Raw genomic sequence first — 21,258 nt, 5'->3', positions numbered from 1 at the left:
AGGGACGCTCGGCGGGGGCGGGGTCGACGGGAGAAGGGCGGGGCTTAGGTACTAGGCGGCGGCGGCTGGCGTGGGGTTCCTTAGATGCGCCACGGCTTCGGTAGCGACCGCCTCTCTACGCGGGTGTGAGCTTCGCCAGCCCCTCCCCCAGGAGACCGTTGCAGTCGGCCAGCCCCTGCTCCTTGGTGAGAAACTCAGGGGGTTCCACTCTCCGGCTTCGTCCCCTGCAGGACTTCTCCCGCCTTCTGTTCGCGCGGCTCGTGCTTCCTGAGAAGTGGGGTGGGGGGCGTCGTCCCGGGGTGGCGTGGGGCGGGCGGAGTGGACCGGGGAAACTGCGCCTGCAGCCCATACTCCTAACTCCTCATCCTTTGCCTTGGCCTCGCCCCTCAGGCAACCATGTGTGACCGAAAGGCCGTAATCAAGAATGCCGATATGTCGGAGGAGATGCAACAGGACTCGGTGGAGTGTGCTACTCAGGCATTGGAAAAGTATAATATAGAGAAGGACATTGCGGCCCATATCAAGAAGGTGAGGACGGGGCGCGGGCGGGGGCTCGGGCAGTTTGCGCACTGTTGGGGCAAGTCACAACTTCCTTCCCCTCTATAATGCGTCCCCAGAGCGCTGGCAGAGATCCTTGGGGGCACGCAAGGTGGCGCGGTGTAGAGGTTTCCAGAAAAGGACGCAAATGAATTTTGCACTTCTCTTGAAGATCGGCCCCTCAGCGCCCGAAGTTTGTGTTTTTTTTTTTTCCTTTTTTTTTTTTTTTTTAAACCCAGCTCCACGGGGAAAGCGCCACCTAGCAACGGTTTCTAGGATCAGGGAGCAGCGGTTCCCCCTTCTGCATGATTGCTGCGCCCAGGATCTATCTGGGTGTTGGAGAGGGGGGAGCTGCGTGGGTGTTTCCAGCAGGGCCGGAGGGAGATCTTGCCAGCCTCCAGTGGGGAGTCAGTCGGCAGTTGAGGGAAAGTGGGTGGTGGTGGTTGGGGACTGGGTTGGGGGATTGGTAAATGACAGTCTGTAGAAAGCTGGCAGGTCTGCCAACTTCTCGAGCTGTGTTTTCTAGAAGGGAAAGAAACTGGCAGCCTAAGTCGTGGGAGGGTTCCAGTCGAGAATGAGAAGATGAAAGATTTCAGATGGAACAGAAATAAATACCTTTTCTGACAAAGGCAGCAACAGCAGTGCGTTTGTCTAGTCTATAAGAATGTACTCCTCTTAATCTGAAAGACGTTCCCACTGTGTACAATACAGTAGTAGCCAAATCTCGCCTAACTGGCCAGAGACTCGTAATACTTGTATAGAGAAAGATTTCAGAGAAAGACTAGCTTTGGCCCCTACCTAGAGCTACCTAGTGATGAAATTAACACAGGCATTCTAGTTCTAGAGCTTCTGGGGGTGGGGAAAAATAGGGAAAAGTTGTTAGTGCAATTTGCTAGCCTTGAGGACTAGGTGGTAGGGTAGATTGGCACCATCAGGATAGATGGGGGAAGAGGGCTGTTGGCAGTAAAGATAAAATTTGCCCAGGTGGCTATCAGGTTCTGCTTCCAGCTTGCTTTTTACAGGGACAGTGGAGCACCAAGTGTCTTGTCCTTTAAATTTTGATCTCCAGTGGTTTAGCTGCTCACTGAGGCTCTGTTCTTTTGGAAACCTTTTGTTTTCAGCAGTACTAAAATGAGTTACAATGGCGGTATTTTGGGCTCAATACTGTTCTCTTGGATTTGAGGGTACATGTCATACACTAGGATAGCTTAGTTCTTTTAGAGATAAATACTAGAGGGTAAACTATAACTGATGTCACCTGCTGTCCCTGAATATTATAGAAGTTAGAAGGTGTAATTACCATGATAACAAAGCACTCTCAGAGGCTGCCCTTTCTGACTTTTACCTCCCCAGCCCCCATTCCCAGTTTAGCTCAGACTGCAAGTATGTTTGCATTAATGCACTATGTAGGCGATTTGGAGCTGGGGAACATTCTTTCATTTTAAGAATTTGCAGATGCCGAAGTTCCTCCTTTCTGCTCCTACGGGCTCTGTTTATCTAGGAGGCAAACTCTGACCTCAGGTTTAGCACTAAAATTCTGTGTTTTTTCTCCACCTCCTCCCCCCAGGAGTTTGACAAGAAGTACAACCCCACCTGGCACTGCATCGTGGGGAGGAACTTCGGTAGTTATGTGACACATGAAACCAAACACTTCATCTACTTCTACCTGGGCCAAGTGGCCATTCTCCTGTTCAAATCTGGTTAAAAGCATGGACTGTGCCACACACCCAGTGATCCATCCAAAAACAAGGACTGCAGCCTAAATTCCAAATACCAGAGACTTAAGTCTTCAGCCTTGCCTAAGGGAACACCTCCATCTTTGAACCTTTATTGTGTTTTGTACAGGGCATTCTCTGTACTAGTTTGTGGTTATAAAGCAATTAGTAAAACAGCTTACATTTGTATTTATTTTCTATTCCATACCTCTCTGCCCCATGTTTTTTCTCTTCAAAATTCATCCCTTTAAAGAAATAAATCTGTTGAAGTGTGCATCAATTACCGTTTGTTCAAATAATCTATTGAAGATGGCCTATTACTTGATCTTGGGTAGGTTGGTGGGGGTGATTCCTTGAAGTTTCTGTGGAATGTAACAGACTAGCCTGTTCAACACTCTGGAGTTTCATTCTTGCCCAGCCTGCTCCTGTTGTACGTGGAAGACTACTCAGAAGTGCATGTTGAGAAATGCATGGCAGAGAAACTCTTACTCCTAACCTGATAAATACATTCCTTAAGTGCTCCTTCTGTGGTAACTGCTATAGACTGTTCTAGGCCTTAGGCCTCAAGAGAAGATGAATGTGTCGTATAACTCCTTTAAGTTTTCTGTGGTTGTAAAATGGAAATAAGCTGGTGAGAAAGTTGGGCTAATGAGAAATTTGTTGGGCTCTAGACATTTACCCTCCCCTGCCTTGGCCAAAGTATACTCTAGAGATTAAAGGTGGTCTTAAAGGGAAAAAGCTTTTAAGCAGCAGTCCTCCATGTGATTCTAATAAAGTCTGCAGGAATTTAAACTTACAAGCCTGCTGTGCTGTGCTTTTTAACTAGCTGTGTTCACATGTGAGTTGAAGCTTTTCATTAAAAGGCCCAATTAAAGTTGTGGATAAGTAAAGTTTTCCTGCTATCAGTTTTAGGAAGACAGATCTCAATAAAAGCAAGTAAAGCAGACAGCTTTTGTAGATGAAATGATCCAGAGGCTAAAACAACCCACACCATCTTGGGAGACTGCAAGGAAGGTCCTGGCTTTTAGTTTTCCCTTGTTTTCAGTGTTTATATGAGGTAAAGCTCCTTTGTTTTAGACCTTGCAGCCAGGCTACAGCTACACAGAGGAAGTGATAGATCTGAATTGATCAATGACTCCATCTTAAGAATAGTATTAAGTCTAACATCTTTGGGAGACGTTTTCTTAATGAGAACTTGGGGTTTTGGAAGTTCTGATGAAGCTGAACAATGTTAGGACTGGGAAAGTTTCAGGGTAGAAAGCAAAAAATTGTTTTAGGGTAATTAAAATGGGAGAAGAGTTTTTCCTGCTTTTTGCAGGAAAAGGATAAGGGAGGTACTGTGGAATAGGGGGCTGCAATTGGGGTGATTTAGGTTTGGATTTATGTGAACAGACTGAAAAGGTTCCTGTAATTAACCTTTCTTCTAGCTGCTTACGTTTGTGATCTGGCTATATTTGTTTGAAACCTGACAGGTATTCGGCCTCCAAAGCTGCATCCATCTTGTTGATTTTAGCTTCTTAGAAGCAGTCCAGCAAAGAGCCTAAAGCTGCTTTCAGGCCATAAACAGCTGGACAGTGGGAGTTCTAATTTGACCTGGCCCATATCACCAGAAAGTGACAGCTTTTAACTTTTTGTTTCTTGATTCAGATATGAGAATCACTGCCACTGATAGGACTGGGTTGATCGCCCATGAAGATTTTTCAGTGCCTGATCCTTGTTAATTTCAAGGCTCCAACTGGCTGAAAACAAAATCTACGCTGAAAGTTTTTCTAAGGTTTAGCATTGTATCACAAGTTCTTAGGTGCTGTTCTTTAAGACACTTGTATATAGACAGCTGTATCTGGAAGCGTTTCAATGACAGGGTAAGATCTTGTGAGTGAGGGTACATAAATGACCCCATCCGTGCTGGGGCAGGAGGGTAGCACATCTGAAGACATTTCAAATAGCCTTGTCTGAGGTCTCTGCAGGACCTCCCTGGTGGCTCAGCAGTAAAGAATCTCCCTGCCAATGCAGGAGATGTGGGTTCGATCCCTGCATCAGGAATATTCCTTGGAGAAGGAAATGGTAACCCACCCCAGTATTGCCTGGAAAATCCCATGGACAGAGGAGCCTGGTGGGCTACAGTCCATGGGGTCCCAAAGAGTTGGGCATAACTTTAATGACTCAACAGCAATAGCAAGGTCTCTGCAATTAAACTGCCAGCAACAACTCCCAGGTTCATTTCTGTAATTTCTTACCAGCCCTTTTCCCACCCCTACCCCCCTGCAAAAAAGAAAACCCTTAAATTTCATCCACACTGAAAATATTTATGGTTTGATTTTAACATCAAATATAGTGGACTATATTAAGGAGATAAGAGCTCTGCCCAGCTCTGCTGAGTACTGGAGGGGGCTTGGCTAGATAGTTACCAAACTTTTTTTTTTGGCTATAAGATCCTTTCTTCAAATGTATTCTGACAAGTTCTCAATTTTTTAGATGTGAAAGCAGAAGTCTGCTGGTACATTTATTCTTTCAACAAGGATTTGTCAAGTTGTTTTCTTCATGACTGGAACTGAGGACACAATACTGGCTTTTGGTGGAAGAGTACTGAATGAATGATGAAGAAAATGTATTTCTTTCACCTCCCTCAAGAAGAAACTGACAAAATCCACGAAAATTGTAAACTCATTTAGTGTTTCAGTTGCACAGTTCTAGTTGTGATCCTTAGCCCTATACTTTGGGCCTTGGCTTTTGGCCCCAGACTTAGTCCTAGGCTGAAAGGTGAACTTGGGTATAGCTAGCAAGTTTTCTGGTTCAAATCATCATTGGATTCAAATGATTCATTATCCCTCTGGAAGGCAGCACTGGCAGAGAAACTACAAATACACTTCAAAATTGAGTTTTAGTGCTGGTTCTACCTTAACCACATACTGCACACCCAAGAAAAAATAGGACTTAAGCAAAAGTACAGACAAATAACTCTGGGAGAAGGCCTGAAGCAGCCCCTAAGGAAAGCTGCAGTCAAGTGACAGGAACTTGGTTCTTTCACTTTGAGATTGGTCACATCAGAACATGGGTCCAAGGCACATAGCCTCAAGCAGAGATGTCCTGCTGCTGGTCACACTAACTGGATTATCCTCCAGCTCCAGACTTCTGACAGGATGTGACTGGTTCACGCTTCAGAATCTTAAAGGAGTCAAAGTTTGAAACCAGAGTGAATGGCTACAATGCCTGATGTGAGATTTTCATAAGTCACCTTCTGAAAACCTGCATCTTCTATCATCTCCTTGAATTCCTCCTAAAACACAAAGAAAGATACAGCAGAAATTGCCTGGATTTCAACTGTGGGGCCTTGGGTTGTAAGCTATAGATTTTTTTGTACCTGAGATGGGAACTGTCGGATACTCTCTACAAGGTATTGGTAGGACTTCCAATCTCCTGCAATGACTTCTCCCAGGACAGGAATGACCTGGAAGCTATATACATCATAAAGCCTAAACAAAAAGGCAAAAGATTAAGATTAGAACATGACCGTTAATAAGCAAGAAGGTCTAAGCCTGGGATTATAAACTCAAAAATGCCTATAGGGGTCAAGCAAGTACCTGAAATAAGTGACCCAGTTGAGGGTGTGGTGACAGGCACAATTAGGAAGGTCCAGAAAAGTGGAGAAGGCAATGGCAACCCACTCCAGTACTCTTGCCTGGAAAATCCCATGGACGGAGGAGCCTGGTAGGCTGCAGTCCATGGGGTCGCTAAGAGTCAGACACGACTGAGCGACTTCACTTTCACTTTTCACTTTCATGCATTGGAGAAGACAATGGCAACCCACTCCAGTGTTCTTGCCTGGAGAATCCCAGGGACGGGGGAGCCTGGTGGGCTGCCGTCTATGGGGTCGCACAGAGTCAGACATGACTGAAGCGACTTAGCAGTAGCAGCAGAAAAGTTGGGAAGGGGCAGTTACTACCCAGCTCTGATTATTGCCATGTGGGAATATGGGCTTAACCAGGGTTGCCATATTCCTGATTTCTCAACTGAAGTTGGAAATCCAAATTTTTATGTAAAATTTCTCAATTTTAAAATACAGACATCTAAGTCAATTTTCTAAAGTAACCATGAGCCAAACAAAATACATATGCAGGCCCACTTGAGTCTCTCTGGTCACTGGTTTGAAACTCTTCTGGTCTAGGTGTTATCATTCAGAACTGGCTGAACACAGAGGTGGCACTGTCCCTCAGGGACTCAGGGACTCTGAGGTTCCTGCTTAAAGCTACTGGCTATTTTCTATTGATTTGGGGATGGGAAACCCTTGGCTGGATGGTGAAAATCAAGCCCTGTTAACAATACCAACCTGGATAGGAGGGGATTGTTTACTTGGCTGAACTCCAGACAGAGAAACCTTCCTCCTGGTTTCAGGACCCGGTGGGCTTCCTGTAGTGCCTGAGCAAGACAAGAACAATAGGACACACCCCTCAGCAACCCTCACTCGTCTCTGGAAGGCTGAGGCGGCACTAGCTTCTGTGGGCGTTATAAAGCCTGCTTCCCACAGACCCTGTGTTCAATCTCAGTTGGGAAGCTGTAACAGCAGAACAAACCCAGTCTCCTAAATCTTTTAGCCATTCCGCTGCCCATGACTAGAGAAGGTTACCTGGAGTAATCTTCTCTAGTAACTGACTCAGATTGGGGTAGGGCAATTTTTGAATTACTTCTCAAAATCATGATGGCTATCCCTCTTTGATCCACCAATTTTCCTTCAAAGAGTCTATCTTACAGAAATGTTTCTACTGTGGAAGTGATGTGGAGTTATTCATTACAGCACGATTTGAACAGCCTAAGAGCAGAAGCATCTTAATCATCAATGAGAGACTGGTTATATTAGGGAATATATATACAAACGGAATCTATGCAGCTATTTAAAAAAGGAAGAGCCAGAGTTCTTTATGTGCAGACATGGAAAAGTTTGCAGATATATATATATATAATTGTTTTTGCAGGTATATTTTTAAGGGAAAAAAGCAATGGGCAAAATGTCTCATATGCTAATATTTTTATTAAAAAAAGAAAGGAAATGAATACACTTAATATGCCCAAGACATCTTTCCAAAGATACGCCACTCAGAAATTGGTGACCACAGAGGGAGGACCACTCAATGGTTAGCACACAAGGATGAAGATTTTTTAGGGATATATCCCTTTTGTGCTGCTTGAGCTTTGAATTTATTAAAATTTATTTTTTTTAATTTAAAAAGAACAATAAACTGGCTATAGACACAGGAAAAAATGAAATTAAAATACACCATAAACAACATCCCACCCAAAGCTGGCAACCAGGCAACTGGAGTCCACGTTACAGAAATGAAACTGGGGGCCTTGCCTGTCATCTTCAAATGTTTGGACAGAATGTTCAAGTAGAAATAAAAGAAGAGCTGCATCAAATTAAGGGCTGAACATTCCCTTCTTCCAACAGAGGATCCGTGAATCTAGCCACCTTCTGCCAAAATAGGGGCTGAGTGCCTTTTCCTGTGTCAGCCTTGGGAATTGCTCTCATCTGTGAACTCTGAGTCAGGAGGCTTCATAGAGAGAGAGGAAGCAGATGACATGAGAGAGCAAGACTGACGGGCTCGAAGATATGAATACCAACTCAAGCAACAAAGGCTTCTATAGGGATCTGCTCTGTGGTTTTGGTTTTTCTAATTTTGTGAGCAGGAAAATTGGCAATTAAAAGGATTAAGACCTCTCAGCCTGAAACATTCAACTCAGGAGCTGGGCCCTGAGAAGAATCTCTCCCTTTCCTCATTCACTGTGGAGCCACCCCCAGAGAGCTAATAGCCTGAGTCACGCCCGCAGATGCGGCCATGGTTACCTGATCAATGTGTGTGACGTTCCGGATCCCAAAGGCAATGGTGTAAACATCAAACTTGTTATCGTCGAAGGGCAGTTCTTCCGCATCTCCCAATATCCAGGCAAGTCCTGAAAGAGAAAAGCAGTTCTGGCCTCAGCCTGGACTGCTGTCTCCTCTGCACCCAGGGAACTGTCAAACCTGGGAAGGGGGTTGTGGGAACCCCTGAATTTGTAGTCAGCTGGACAGAAGTATGGGTACCCTGAACACCCTGTTGGTGGCTGTCTTCTGAACTGGGGGCAGTCTTGTGGCAATAAGCCCTAAACCTGTGGAATCTGATGCTAACTCTGGTAACTAGTGTTAGAACTGAATTGAATTGTTGGACAGCTGGCTGGTGCTGGAGAATTGGAGAACTGTACCAGAACACCTGATCTGGCTCTTGAGAAACCTATATGCAGGTCAGGAAGCAACAGTTAGAACTGGACATGGAACAACAGACTGGTTCTAAATAGGAAAAGGAGTTCGTCAAGGCTGTATATTGTCACCCTGCTTATTTAACCTCTATGCAGAGTACATCATGAGAAACACTGGGCTGGAAGAAGCACAAGCTGGAATCAAGATTGCCGGGAGAAATATCAATAACCTCAGATATGCAGATGACACCACCCTTATGGCAGAAAGTGAAGAGGAACTAAAAAGCGTCTTGATGAAAGTGAAAGTAAAGAGTGAAAAAGTTGGCTTAAAGCTCAACATTCAGAAAACGAAGATCATGGCATCCGGTCCCACCACTTCATGGGGAATAGATGGGGAAACAGTGGAAACAGTGTCAGACTTTATTTTTGGGGGCTCCAAAATCACTGCAGATGGTGACTGCAGCCATGAAATTAAAAGACGCTTACTCCTTGGAAGGAAAGTTATGACCAACCTAGATAGTATATTCAAAAGCAGAGACATTACTTTGCCAACAAAGGTTCGTCTAGTCAAGGCTATGGTTTTTCCTGTGGTCATGTATGGATGTGAGAGGTGGACTGTGAAGAAGGCTGAGTGCTGAAGAATTGATGCTTTTGAACTGTGGTGTTGGAGAAGACTCTTGAGAGTCCCTTGGAGTGCAAGGAGATCCAACCAGTCCATTGTGAAGGAGATCAGCCCTGGGATTTCTTTGGAAGGAATGATGCTGAAGCTGAAACTCCAATACTTTGGCCACCTCATGCGAAGAGTTGACTCGTTGGAAAAGACTCTGATGCTGGGAAGGATTGGGGGCAGGAGGAGAAGGGGACAACAGAGGATGAGATGGGTGGATGGCATCACTGACTCGATGGACATGAGTTTGGGTAGACTCCGGGAGTTGGTGATGGACAGGGAGGCCTGGCGTGCTGCGATTCATGGGGTTGCAAAGAGTCAGACACGACTGAGCGACTGAACTGAACTGAACTGATGGTGCTGGGGGAACATCACACGTGCGGTATCTGAAGCGGTGTCAGAAAACGCACACCTGCTTTCTCCAGTGGATTCCTGGCCACCGTCTTCAGGGTGTCCTTCAGTCCTGAGAATTTGAAGTTTCTGGTGTTCTTGAAGTTTAGAAGAAAGTTTCCCCCAAGGTTCTCAGAGTAGACACTGGTTACTTAGTTATGCCTTACTACTAAGTCACTTCAGTCGTGTCCAACTCTGTGCGACCCCATGGACCGTAGCCCACCAGGCCCCGCCGTCCCTGGGATTCTCCAGGCAAGAACACTGGAGTGGCTTGCCATTTCCTTCTCCAATGCATGAAAGTGAAAAGTGAAAGGGAAGTTGCTCAGTCGTGTCCGACTCTTAGCGACCCCATGGACTGCAGCCTACCAGGCTCCTCCGTCCATGGGATTTTCCAGGCAAGAGTACTGGAGTGGGGTGCCATTGCCTTCTCCGTAGTTATGCCTTACTCTTAACCAATTTTTATCCAACTAGGTGTAAAGCACTGTGGTTACGAGCCCAGGTCCTGGTGTTGCCTGGGTTCTAATGCCAGCTTTCCCAATTATTAGCTATATAACCTTTTTCTTTTTTTAAATAATACAAGTTTTTGAATAGAGTTATTTTTTATTTTTGGCTGTGCTGGGTCTTCGTTGCTGTGTGGGCTTTTCTCTAGTTTCAGAGAGCAGGTGCTACTCTCTAGTTGTGGTGCATGGGCTTCTCACTGTGGTGGCTTCTCTTGTTGCGGAGCACAAACTCTAGGCTCCTGGGCTTCAGTAGCTGCAGTGCATGGTTTCAGTAGCTGCAGCTCCTAGGCTTTAGAGCACAGGCTCAGCAGTTGTGGAGCATGGGCTTACCTGCTTCATGGCCTGTGGGATCTTCCCGTACCAAGGATCAAACTCATGTCTTCTGCACTGGTAGGCAGATTCTTTACCACTGAGCCACCAGGGAAGCCCCTAGCTATATAATTTTGGATAAACTACGTTGCCTCAGTTTCCTCATGTGTAAAGTGGAGTCAATAATAGTACCTACTTCAGATAGTCATTAGAATTTATTCTAAGTACATAATTTAGCATAGTTATATTGGTTCTACTGGACTCACAGAGAAGCAGAGTGTCTTGACCCGAAGTCTGGTCATGAATTCAGAAAACACCCAAGGGAGCTGCCTATCAGGGTGGCTATATCCTCTGAGAATCCTGATTCAGCTTCAGTATTATTCGACATGCAGTGAATCAGACACGAAGTATGATTCAGTAGGGAGGCTTCATCAGTTCAGTTCAGTTCAGTCGCTCAGTCGTGTCTGACTCTTTGCGACCCCATGAATTGCAGCACGCCAGGCCTCCCTGTCCATCACCAACTCCCGGAGTCTACCCAAACTCATGTCCATCGAGTCAGTGATGCCATCCACCCATCTCATCCTCTGTTGTCCCCTTCTCCTCCTGCCCCCAATCCTTCCCAGCATCAGAGTCTTTTCCAACGAGTCAACTCTTCGCATGAGGTGGCCAAAGTATTGGAGTTTCAGCTTCAGCATCATTCCTTCCAAAGAAATCCCAGGGCTGATCTCCTTCACAATGGACTGGTTGGATCTCCTTGCATTCCAAGGGACTCTCAAGAGTCTTCTCCAACACCACAGTTCAAAAGCATCAATTCTTCGGCGCTCAGCTTTCTTCACAGTCCACCTCTCACATCCATACATGACTACTGGAAAAACCATAGCCTTGACTAGACGAACCTTTGTTGGCAAAGTAATGTCTCTGCTTTTCAATATGCTATCTAGGTTGGTCATAAATTTCCTTCCAAGGAGTAAGTGTCTTTTAATTTCATGGCTGCAGTCACCATCTGCAGTGATTTTGGAGCCCCCAAAAATAAAGTCTGACACTGTTTCCACTGTTTCCCCATCTATTCCCCATGAAGTGGTGGGACCGGATGCCATGATCTTCGTTTTCTGAATGTTGAGCTTTAAGCCAACTTTTTCACTCTCTACTTTCACTTTCATCTAGACGCTTTTTAGTTCCTCTTCACTTTCTGCCATAAGGGTGGTGTCATCTGCATATCTGAGGTTATTGATATTTCTCCCGGCAATCTTGATTCCAGCTTGTGCTTCTTCCAGCCCAGTGTTTCTCATGATGTACTCTGCATAGAAGTTAAATAAGCAGGGTGACAATATACAGCCTTGATGTACTCCTTTTCCTATTTAGAACCAGTCTGTTGTTCCATGTCCAGTTCTGTTGCTTCCTGACCTGCATATAGGTTTCTCAAGAGGCAGGTCAGGTGGTCTGGTATTCCCATCTCTTGAAGAATTTTCCACAGTTTATTGTGATCCACACAGTCAAAGGCTTTGGCATAGTCAATAAGCAGAAATAGATGTTTTTCTGGAACTCTCTTGCTTTTTTGATGATCCAGTGGATGTTGGCAATTTGATCTCTGGTTCATCTGCCTTTTCTAAAACCAGCTTGAACATCTGGAAGTTCACGGTTCACGTATTGCTGAAGCCTGGCTTGGAGAATTTTGAGCATTACTTTACTAGTGTGTGAGATGAGTGCAACTGTGCGGTAGTTTGAGCATTCTTTGGCATTGCCTTTCTTTGGGATTGGAATGAAAACTGACCTTTTCCAGTCCTGTGGCCACTGCTGAGTTTTCCAAATTTGCTGGCATGTTGAGTACAGCACTTTCACAACATCATCTTTCAGGATTTGAAATAGCTCCACTGGAATTCCATCACCTCCACTAGCTTTGTTCGTAGTGATGCTTCCTAGGGTGCACTTGACTTCTCATTCCAGGATGTCTGGCTCTAGGTGAGTGATCACACCACTGTGATTATCTGGGTCATGAAGATCTTTTTTGTACAGTTCTTCTGTGTATTCTTGCCACCTCTTCTTAATATCTTCTGCTTCTGTTAGGTCCATACCATTCTCTCCTTTATAGTGCCCATCTTTGCATGAAATGTTCCTTTGGTACCTCTAGTTTTCTTGAAGAGATCTCTAGTCTTTCCCATTCTGTTGTTTTCCTCTATTTCTTTGCATTGATCTCTGAGGAAGGCTTTTTTATCTCTCCTTGCTATTCTTTGGAACTCTGCATTCAGATGCTTATATGTTTCCTTTTCTCCTTTGCTTTTCGCTTCTCTTCTTTTCATAGCTATTTGTAAGGCCTCCTCAGACTTCATAGGAGGTTTCATAGAGGAAGGTAAATGGAAATAATCTTCCTGTGAGGCACACTAACAGTATTTAACAAGAGCCTCAGCAATGAGCATGCCCTCTAACATAGCCATTTGATTTTTCGGAGGAAATTTTTCAGAGAAAGACATTAACAACATTATCATCAAAGCTACTGCTTACTAAGCCCATGATGACGAGGTCTATGTAATCACTTTACATACATTAGCTTCTACAGGCCCTCTGCAGTGAGAATGCAGAGTCCTAACCACTGGACCACTGGAATTCCCAGGAATTTTTCTTTTTAAGACTTATTTTTTTTTAATGTGGACCATTTTTAAAGTCTTTATTGAATTTGGTTACAATATTCGTTGTGTTTTATGCTTTGGTTTTTTTGACTGTGAGGGGCATGAAGGAATCTTAGCTCCCTGACCATGGATCGAACTCCTACCTCCTGCATTGGAAGGCAATGTGTTAACCCTGGAGTACCAGGGAAGTCCCCAGAAATTTTCAATAACATGGAAAAATCTCATGATACAATGCTAAATTAAACAAAGCAGAATACTAAATTATATCTCCAAGATGTTGTCAATATTATAAAAAGGAAATGATTAGGAAAAAGCTAGGGAGCAAATATACTAAAATACTGAGGGTCATCTCTGGATGATGGAACTATGGTTAATATTTACCTCTTCATAATGTAACTTTTCAAATGTTTGATTTCTAACATCCCAAATTTTCCCAAATATATCACATTTATAACCCATCAAATCTTTTTAAGGTTTCTGCCCTCCAAGCTTCTACTTTGGGAGGAAGTGCTGAATGTAAATACAACATATCATTGTGCTACACACAAAAATGCCTTTCTACATTAACGTTTATAGTTATTAAATAATTTCTAGGATCCTTCTATTTAGTTTCAAATTTATTTTGGCATGATATGTGTTGCAAAGGCATTATTATTGGAGACTGGTACCTGGTAACTCAGCTGGTAAAGAATTTGCCTGCAATGCAGGAGACCCTGGTTCAATTCCTGGGTTGGGAAGATCCCCTGGAGAAGGGAAAGGCTACCCACTCCAGTATTCTGGCCTGGAGAATTCCAAGGACTCCATGGGGTTGCAAAGAGTCGGACATGACTGAGGGACTTTCCTTTCACTTTCAAAGCAAGGATGAAAAATAAAACCAAACTCTGCAGCACCTAATGATTCCTACACAGGTGGATCTGTCTTGGCTGTTAGGAGAGCCTGAAAGGCAAGCTATGCTATGGCAGAGATGATTCCAGAAGTGGAACATTACCCATCATTTCCATCTTTGTTCTCCACTCTTCGCGGCTGAGCACCAGAGAGAAGGGAAACACGTTTCTCAGTAGGAGTAACACAGTGCCTTTGTCTAGAAACACTAGTGACTGTCGGCCTTCTGATCAGTGCTGATGGTTAACAAAAGAGCCCTTCATCTGGGGGGCCGAGTGGGCTGCAGTTCGTCTAGGCAGCTCGTTCTGGGGGTGGAAGTAGGAGGAGGAAGAATTAAGCTAAAACAACCATAGCCACTCGTGGTGGGGAGGTGGTGGGAGAGGAGAGAAGTGCTGATGTTGACCCGAGGGACTTGGGTTCTTTGTTGGGTACCACTGCCTCTCACTGGGGCTGCCTGCAGTGCTCGGCCAGTGTGGAAGAGGGCAGTACAGTGGCTCTGAAAAGCTGGGTAAACATGCTGCAGCTGCCAGATCAGTACGTCTACTGGGGCAAAATACTGGGGGCAAAAGTATTTCAAAATATAAAAAGAGAAAGCCAAATGTAAAACGTGTATCTTTAAGCTAGAGCAGAAACTGTCCATTTGGGAGCTGCAGCAGCTGCCTGGAGATAGCCAGTCACTTTCCCCTTGGCTGAAGAGCAGACCATGCGAGGGAAGTTTGAAGAGTACCATTTATGGGTGATTCTTCAACAGCATCAGCTGCGCCCTCTGAGAAACCCATGCTGAAATAGAGATAGGAGGGCAAAGTTTTCTTTTCTGGCGGGGGGGTGGGTTGGTTGGGGGGTGAGGGGAGATACCCGGAAAAAAAATAAAAAGAAGAGGAAGCAAGGATGTGTGTGGGAAGAGCCATGAGACCTTGACGCAGATCTGAGAAAGCCCCAGCCAACCCAACAGGGGGTTCTGGAACAAAGACTGCTTGTGAAGAGAGCGCCACGTGGCATATGTTCAGGCCTGGGCGCCCCATGGATCCTTGGTCACTGGCTGGGTGCCACCAGGTTGGAAAGCTGAGGCAGAGCTTAGTTTTGGGAGGGGGATGAAATGGCTCAAGAATAGGGTGTTGGGGTCATCAGAGAGCTGCTGGGAATTGAAAGCCAAACTTCTGTCTCAGGGTCCAAGAGCTGAGACCCAAAGAGTCAGTCCACATTTCGGATCTGCCATTTAAACTGCATGACTTGAATAAGATACTTAACCTCTTTGGGTCTGGGTTGTCTCCCCTGTCACTTGAGGTTGGTAACGGGTTGCTGAAATAACTTATGCAATAGTACACATGTGTATCTATAAGTTTCTGAAATCTGGAAAAGCAAGCACTTCAGCATTGTACACATTCCATTTATAAACATCTCCTCCAGGTCCACTTTCTGCAGGACTTACCAGCTTTGTATCCTTGAGCACGGGCTTTCTGTTTTCCAATCTTTAGCATCTCCTTGTTGATGTCACAGACCATGACACGAGAACCACCCAAGGAATCCTCTTCATTCTGGTACTTTCTGGCAATTTCTTCCCAGGATACATTTTGTTGGGCCCTTAGCTGCCTCTTCTGCTTTCTCTGATGCTGCGCCTGAACATAATTAAGGAACCGGAATGCAATGTCACCTGTGGGAAGCCAACAGAAGGAAAGATCAAACACAAACACAACTGCAGCATTTCTTAAACCCAAAAGGAGCAGCAAAGATACAGGGGTTGAGGAGTGTATGAAAACCGAAAGGCTGTATTCACTTCAATAGTTCATTTTGTTGTTAACAGCAATTTTTTAACTGCTAAGATTCTTTAAATAAAAAACCTTTAAAAACTGCATATGTAATGCATGGACACATTCTTACTCTAAAAGGCTCAATACTTAAATATATAGAATAAAACATGAAAGTTGCCATCTCCACACTCTCCAGACATGACAAGTGGGAAGAACTGAGTGTACTGCTTCCTAGTCTTTTTCTAATAATTTTTGTGACAGTAACATGAAGGTACACTCACAAGCAACAACTCACTGCCCCACCACTTCCCATAACCAGCTCAGCTCCCCACAGACCATCTTTCCCAATCCCTTTAGCGGTTTCTTCTGTTGGTTACAGCTATTTCTTTACTCACAAAATTGATAAAGCTATCCTGCCCCCATCTCTGCTTGCCTCTGTCCTCCCAATATATTTATATCACTTTTAATAGTTCCTCACAGATACCTATGTAACCTACAGTAATAAACTAATCTATATTTTCTTTTTTTTTAATTTTTAGGGGTATAGTTGATTTATAGTGTTTCAGGTATATAGCAAGACGACTCAGTTACACATATATTTTCATTTTCAGAGTCTTTTCCATTATGGCTTATTACAAGATATTGACTATAGTTCCTTGTGCTATATAGTAGGTCCCTGTTGCTTATTTTATATGTAGTAGTATATATCTGGAGAAGACAATGGCACCCCACTCCAGTACTCTTGCCTGGAAAATCCCATGGGCAGAGGAGCCTGGTGGGCTGCAGTCCATGGGGTCGCTAAGAGTCAGACACGACTGAGCGACTTCACTTTCACTTTTCACTTTCATGCATTGGAGAAGGAAATGGCAAGCCACTCCAGTGTTCTTGCCTGGAGAATCCCAGGGACGGGGGAGCCTGGTGGGCTGTCATCTCTGGGGTCGCACAGAGTTGGACACGACTGAAGCGACCTAGCAGCAGTATATATCTATTAATCCCATTCCAAGTTTATCCCTCCTACCTTGTTTTATTATTCCATCAACTATAGATAGTATCTTTTGACTCCTTTCAACCTTCCATTATATATATATGTGTGTGTGTTTCTGTGTGTGTGTATGTTCTGCCAAGCCTGATAACATTGTATTTGTTCTATAGCTCTAAGTTTTCTGTGCTTTGTTGATGGTTTGAGTTTAAAAGCAGAAGATCAAGTGTTTACATTATTGTGACCATGTCGTAAATATTGTTTAGGCAAAGCCAGTGCTTTCAGGATCATATTTCCCTTTTTATAATGCTGTTTCCTTGTCTTTGTTTTCTTCTTTGTTTATTTCTTGTAAGAAATACAGCCTTAGGTTTTCCATTTTCTCCATCCAATTGGGTATTCTTCAGTCACTTTCCTATAAATTTAAATATAATTATATGTACTCACATGAAACAACTTAAAAACATAAATGAGGGTTATATTATATCCATTGTATATAACTTTTCTTTTCCTTCCCACTTAATATGTCCTTGATATACTGTTCCATCAGTATTCATAGGCTTTTCTCATTCTTTTAAATAGCTACCTAATATTAATATTTTATAGTATTGATGTATCTTAAAGTCATTTTTCACTGAGGTAGAAATAGGTTACTTCCAACTTTTCACTATTACTAAAAATTATGTAGTGTGAGCATATTTGTTACTGTATGTTTTAAATGTCTTTTTAAATGTATGGGCTTACTTTTTAATTGCATTTTCTACACGGGCAGTTGTTGGCATGTGGTAATGCTACTGGCTGGGACGCACTGGAGGTGGTGGCAGCTCTGACTGAAACTTTTCTACAGCTGGATCTCTGTGCAGGGTTGGGTTTTTTTTTTTCAGATTAAATGTCTAGAATTGGAATTGTGGGATCCTAGACTAAAAAGCATTTTAGATTTTGATAGATTCTGCTAATGTCCTCTACCTCACTTTCCTCTGTGCTTCCTTTTGGGGAGAGGACCACACCAACAAAGCCAAACATAAACATGGACATTATTCTATTGCAATTTATTATTATATATTATTCTATTAGTATAGATTATTACATTATTACATTATATGACATTTTTCTCTCCAAATGCCTAGTGTGCACCAGGAAACAAAGGACCATGCATAAATAAAAAGAGGCTTTTTTTTTTCCAATAAAAAAGCTTTCGATATCTGATATGATAGTACATTAGGCAGAAAAGGCTGCCTTGAAAACTTATATGATAAAAGCCCCTCCCTTCCTCAGCAAAGAAAGATGGCAAGTGGGCTAAAGGTTAAACAGAAAGCAACAATAGTTGTTTAGATGGGGAAAGGACACTGGAGGAAAAAAATTGGTCAGTTTACTTTGTAATCCTCTGAATTTTAGAAAAATGACAGGCACAAAGTTGATATTCTCTGTTTTTGATTGGCATTCAGTAGGGCTTCCCTCGTGGCTTAGTGGTAAAGAATCCACCTGCCACTGCAGCAGACAAGAGTTCACTTCCTGATCCTGGAAGATCCCACATGCTGTGGAGCAACTAAGCCACAACTATTGAGCCCATGCTGTAGAGCCAGGGAGCCGCAACTGCTGAGCCCACGCGCTACAGCTACCGAAGTCTGTGCACCCTAGAGCCTGTGCTCTGCAACAAGAGAAGCCACCACAGTGAGAAGTCCACGCCCACAGCTAGAGAGTAGCCCCTGCTCGCTACAATTAAAGAAAAGCCTGAGCTTCAGTGAAGACCCAGCACAGCCTAAATAAATAAAACTAAAACAAGAAAAAAGGAAAGAGTAAATCTTTCTGAGAAGTGTATTGATTTTCAATCACCATGTTCAGCCTAATGGAAGGTGAGCTAGCTCATTACAACAACAGAAACTAGTTTTTATGAAAAGAGTTCAGTGTTACCCAAGGAGACCAAACTGGACATTACCTGTGCCTCCAGCAACATCCAGAAGCTGGGTCCCAGGAAACGGGCGCATCTTCCAGAGCAGCAAATCCTTCCAAACACGATGGATACCAAGACTCATCATATCATTCATCACATCATACTTCTTGGCCACACTTTCAAACACCTGATAGACTTGACATGAGAGAAATACAACATGACTGGGCTACTAATAATATTAGCCTGGAAAAGTCCTAAATGTAAGAAAGTTCCCCGTTCCCCCCATAAAATTAACTATCTGCAAGGTAGAGCCAAGTCATAATGGTTGATGCCCAAATCTGCATGTTACCGCTTTTAAAAAAAGGCTTAACTAGGGACTTCCCTGGTGGTCTAGTGGCTAGGACTCCACACTCCCAATGCAGGGCACCCTTGTTTGATCCATGATTGGGGAACTACATCCCACATGCCACAACTAAGAGTTTGCATACCACAAGGAAGACAAAAGATCCTGCCCACCACAACTAAGACCCAGTGTATCCAAATAAATAAAGAATTTAAAATGGCTTAAACTGTTTCAAGTAAGAAATAAGTCAACCTCTTTTCTGTTATCTTAGCTTCACATATGACCATTACCTTGCAATAATGCCATGCACATACTTAGTAGTAAATCGCTTTCTTTTTTGGCCATACTGCATGGCTTGCGGGATCTTAGTTCCCTAAACAAGGATCAGCCCCAAGCTGAGTCCTAACCACTGGACCGCCAGGGAGTTCCCCAGTTTCCAGGGACGCTGAGGCTCAACCCACTGAGTATAAGCCCTTCTTGCTTTATGTGGTTCTAATATGCAAGAATTTCAGTTATTGTGGTTTAGTTCAATAACACCAGTCCTCTAGCAACATCATTCAAATGCAATGGTATATTAACTGTGAGTAGTTGCATAAAGTACGAATCTTGCTATTAGTCCTTCAGTCCACAAATCATGCATAAATAAGAGATATGCATCACGATCAGAAACCAATTAGGTCACTTCTCTCACAGTCTGTAGGGGGTTGGTCACTATACATCCCTTATTCACATGCAGACAGCAAAGCATGTAGCTGTTTTACCTTCTGATCTCAGTTGTGAATCTCTGTAGCATTTTACAAAACTAGATAACTGAAAGAGGAAACTGGGCTACAAAAATGAAAGTGCAACAAAATAATGAAAAGGGATAACCTTAGAGGTGAAATGGAATGTCAATGGAATCATAGGAGAAACATGACCATGGGGATGTTGATACTGCCACCCCAGACATTTTGGAATTGCAGCCACAGGAACTTTGGGAAGATGAACTTATGGAGTTTACTATCATTTTACCTGGCTCCACTTATTTCACCCCACGACCAGTTATCAAGCTCCTAATGTGCATCAAATGTTGAGAACACAGTTATGAACGAGTCTTAACTTTTTGGGGATTCACAATGAAATGTGTTAATTTAAATTTGATATTCAAGGAATTATAGTAGAGCTATGTATTTAGTAAGGTTGAGGTGGAAGGTAATACAATATACTAGCCTATAAGAGGATCAAAAATTTAATTGTAGGCTCTTTTTGTTATTTCCTGGGTGACTACAGGCCAAGTTAAGGGACCTCTCAGAGCCTCACCTTATCTATCTGTAATGTGAGCATAATACCTTTCTCATTACAAATGGTACAGCTGGAATTTTAAAACAGGTCTTTTCCTTTCCCAAGTCTTACGGTGAAAACAAAGAAAGTGCTGAACAATATCTAACACTTATTGAGCAATTATGAAATGCCAGGTATTATTCAAACTTTAGTGTATGAAGTAATATAATCTTCACAAGAACTCTATGAAAGAAATTACTATCTTCCCTATCTGGCAAATTTGGAAGCTGAGGCACATATGAATAGAAAATAGTCTCCTTCTTTCTTTCTATAAAAGACGGCCTATCCCTTTAGCAAGAGATTAACAATATGGGCTCAGTAGTCAGACTGAACTAGGTTGAAAGAGCAGTGCCTCCACTAACTACGTTAAACTGGGCAAGGTTTTGCTTAACCTTTAAGTCTCTATTTCCTCATGAGTAAGATGGAATAACAATACTCACCATCAGGAAGTTGAAATGAGAATTGTAAATAATGTCTGCACACTGCCTGGCACATCATAAATGCTCAATTGATGGGGTTCTGTGATAATTACTTGAAAAGAGAAGGCTCTAAGTTTGGCAGAGACAGACTAAGGGTACTCCTTGGAGGTCAGGACTGCACAAGTTAATGCATCAGAGGCGCGTGCGTGCGTGCTAAGTGGCTTGAAGCAGTCGTGTCCGCCTGCCAGGCTCCTCTGCCCACAGGGATTCTCCAGACAATAATACTGGAGTGGGTTCCCTTGCCCTCCTCCAGGGGATCTTCCCGACCCAGTGGATTCTTTACCACTAGCGCCACCTGGGAAGCCCCTCAGCGGAGCTCACAGGACGTTAAATCAATCCTTGGTTTGGGCAGAAGAAACTAGACCATAGACGGTCAGATCCTCCCCATTCACCCTCTCACCCCTTTTACCTTTGCCCCCCTTCTCCTCTTCCGACACAGTCTCAAACCCAAAGTGCGTTTCGGTTGCCTCCTTCTCTTGGGACAAGAGCCGTGCACCGAGGGGGCCCCTGGGCAAGGAGCTACGAAGCCCGGGGAGCCTGCAGCCCGACACTGCCCGCGACCACCCACGGCCGCAGAAGCTCCATAGAGCCCAGCTCCTGGGGGCTGCCATCTTGACAGTCGGGTGACCGCTGTCAGACAGGACGTAGC

General features: G+C 43.8%; 2 protein-coding genes across 2 annotated transcripts; one reads left to right on the top strand and one right to left on the bottom strand.

The window, feature by feature from the left end:
• Window positions 1–26: 26 nt before the first annotated feature.
• DYNLL1 (dynein light chain LC8-type 1) lies at window positions 27–2,526 on the top strand. The gene is made up of 3 exons (XM_006052955.3): window positions 27–185; window positions 391–528; window positions 2,105–2,526. The coding sequence occupies exons 2-3, from the start codon at window positions 397–399 to the stop codon at window positions 2,240–2,242; spliced, it is 270 nt and encodes an 89-aa protein (XP_006053017.1). The 5' UTR covers window positions 27–185; window positions 391–396; the 3' UTR covers window positions 2,243–2,526.
• A 1,852-nt stretch (window positions 2,527–4,378) lies between these two features.
• On the bottom strand, window positions 4,379–21,257 carry COQ5 (coenzyme Q5, methyltransferase). The gene is made up of 7 exons (XM_006052954.3): window positions 21,019–21,257; window positions 18,513–18,662; window positions 15,282–15,503; window positions 8,092–8,198; window positions 6,580–6,668; window positions 5,614–5,725; window positions 4,379–5,529 (listed from the first exon to the last, which is right to left on the bottom strand). Exons 1-7 carry the CDS (start codon window positions 21,218–21,220, stop codon window positions 5,428–5,430), a joined length of 984 nt encoding a protein of 327 aa, XP_006053016.2. The 5' UTR covers window positions 21,221–21,257; the 3' UTR covers window positions 4,379–5,427.
• Between the last annotated feature and the right edge of the window lies 1 nt (window position 21,258).

The sequence above is a fragment of the Bubalus bubalis genome, chromosome 17 (assembly GCF_019923935.1).
Source record: "Bubalus bubalis isolate 160015118507 breed Murrah chromosome 17, NDDB_SH_1, whole genome shotgun sequence".
Classification (NCBI taxonomy): Eukaryota; Metazoa; Chordata; class Mammalia; order Artiodactyla; family Bovidae; genus Bubalus; species Bubalus bubalis.
Note: the sequence above shows the minus strand (reverse complement) of the source record. Positions and strands in the feature narration are given on the sequence as shown.

Bases quoted from the DNA above. Each gene is read 5' to 3' on its own strand.
- COQ5 (XM_006052954.3), bottom strand. From the start codon at position 21,220: ATGGCAGCCCCCAGGAGCTGGGCTCTATGGAGCTTCTGCGGCCGTGGG. The intron at 18,663-21,018 runs GTAAAAGGGGTG...TCTCATGTCAAG, and splicing joins AGAGGAGAAGGGGGGCAAAG to TCTATCAGGTGTTTGAAAGT. The intron at 5,530-5,613 runs GTACAAAAAAAT...TTTGTGTTTTAG, and splicing joins TCCGACAGTTCCCATCTCAG to GAGGAATTCAAGGAGATGAT.
- DYNLL1 (XM_006052955.3), top strand. From the start codon at position 397: ATGTGTGACCGAAAGGCCGTAATCAAGAATGCCGATATGTCGGAGGAG. The intron at 529-2,104 runs GTGAGGACGGGG...TCCTCCCCCCAG, and splicing joins TTGCGGCCCATATCAAGAAG to GAGTTTGACAAGAAGTACAA.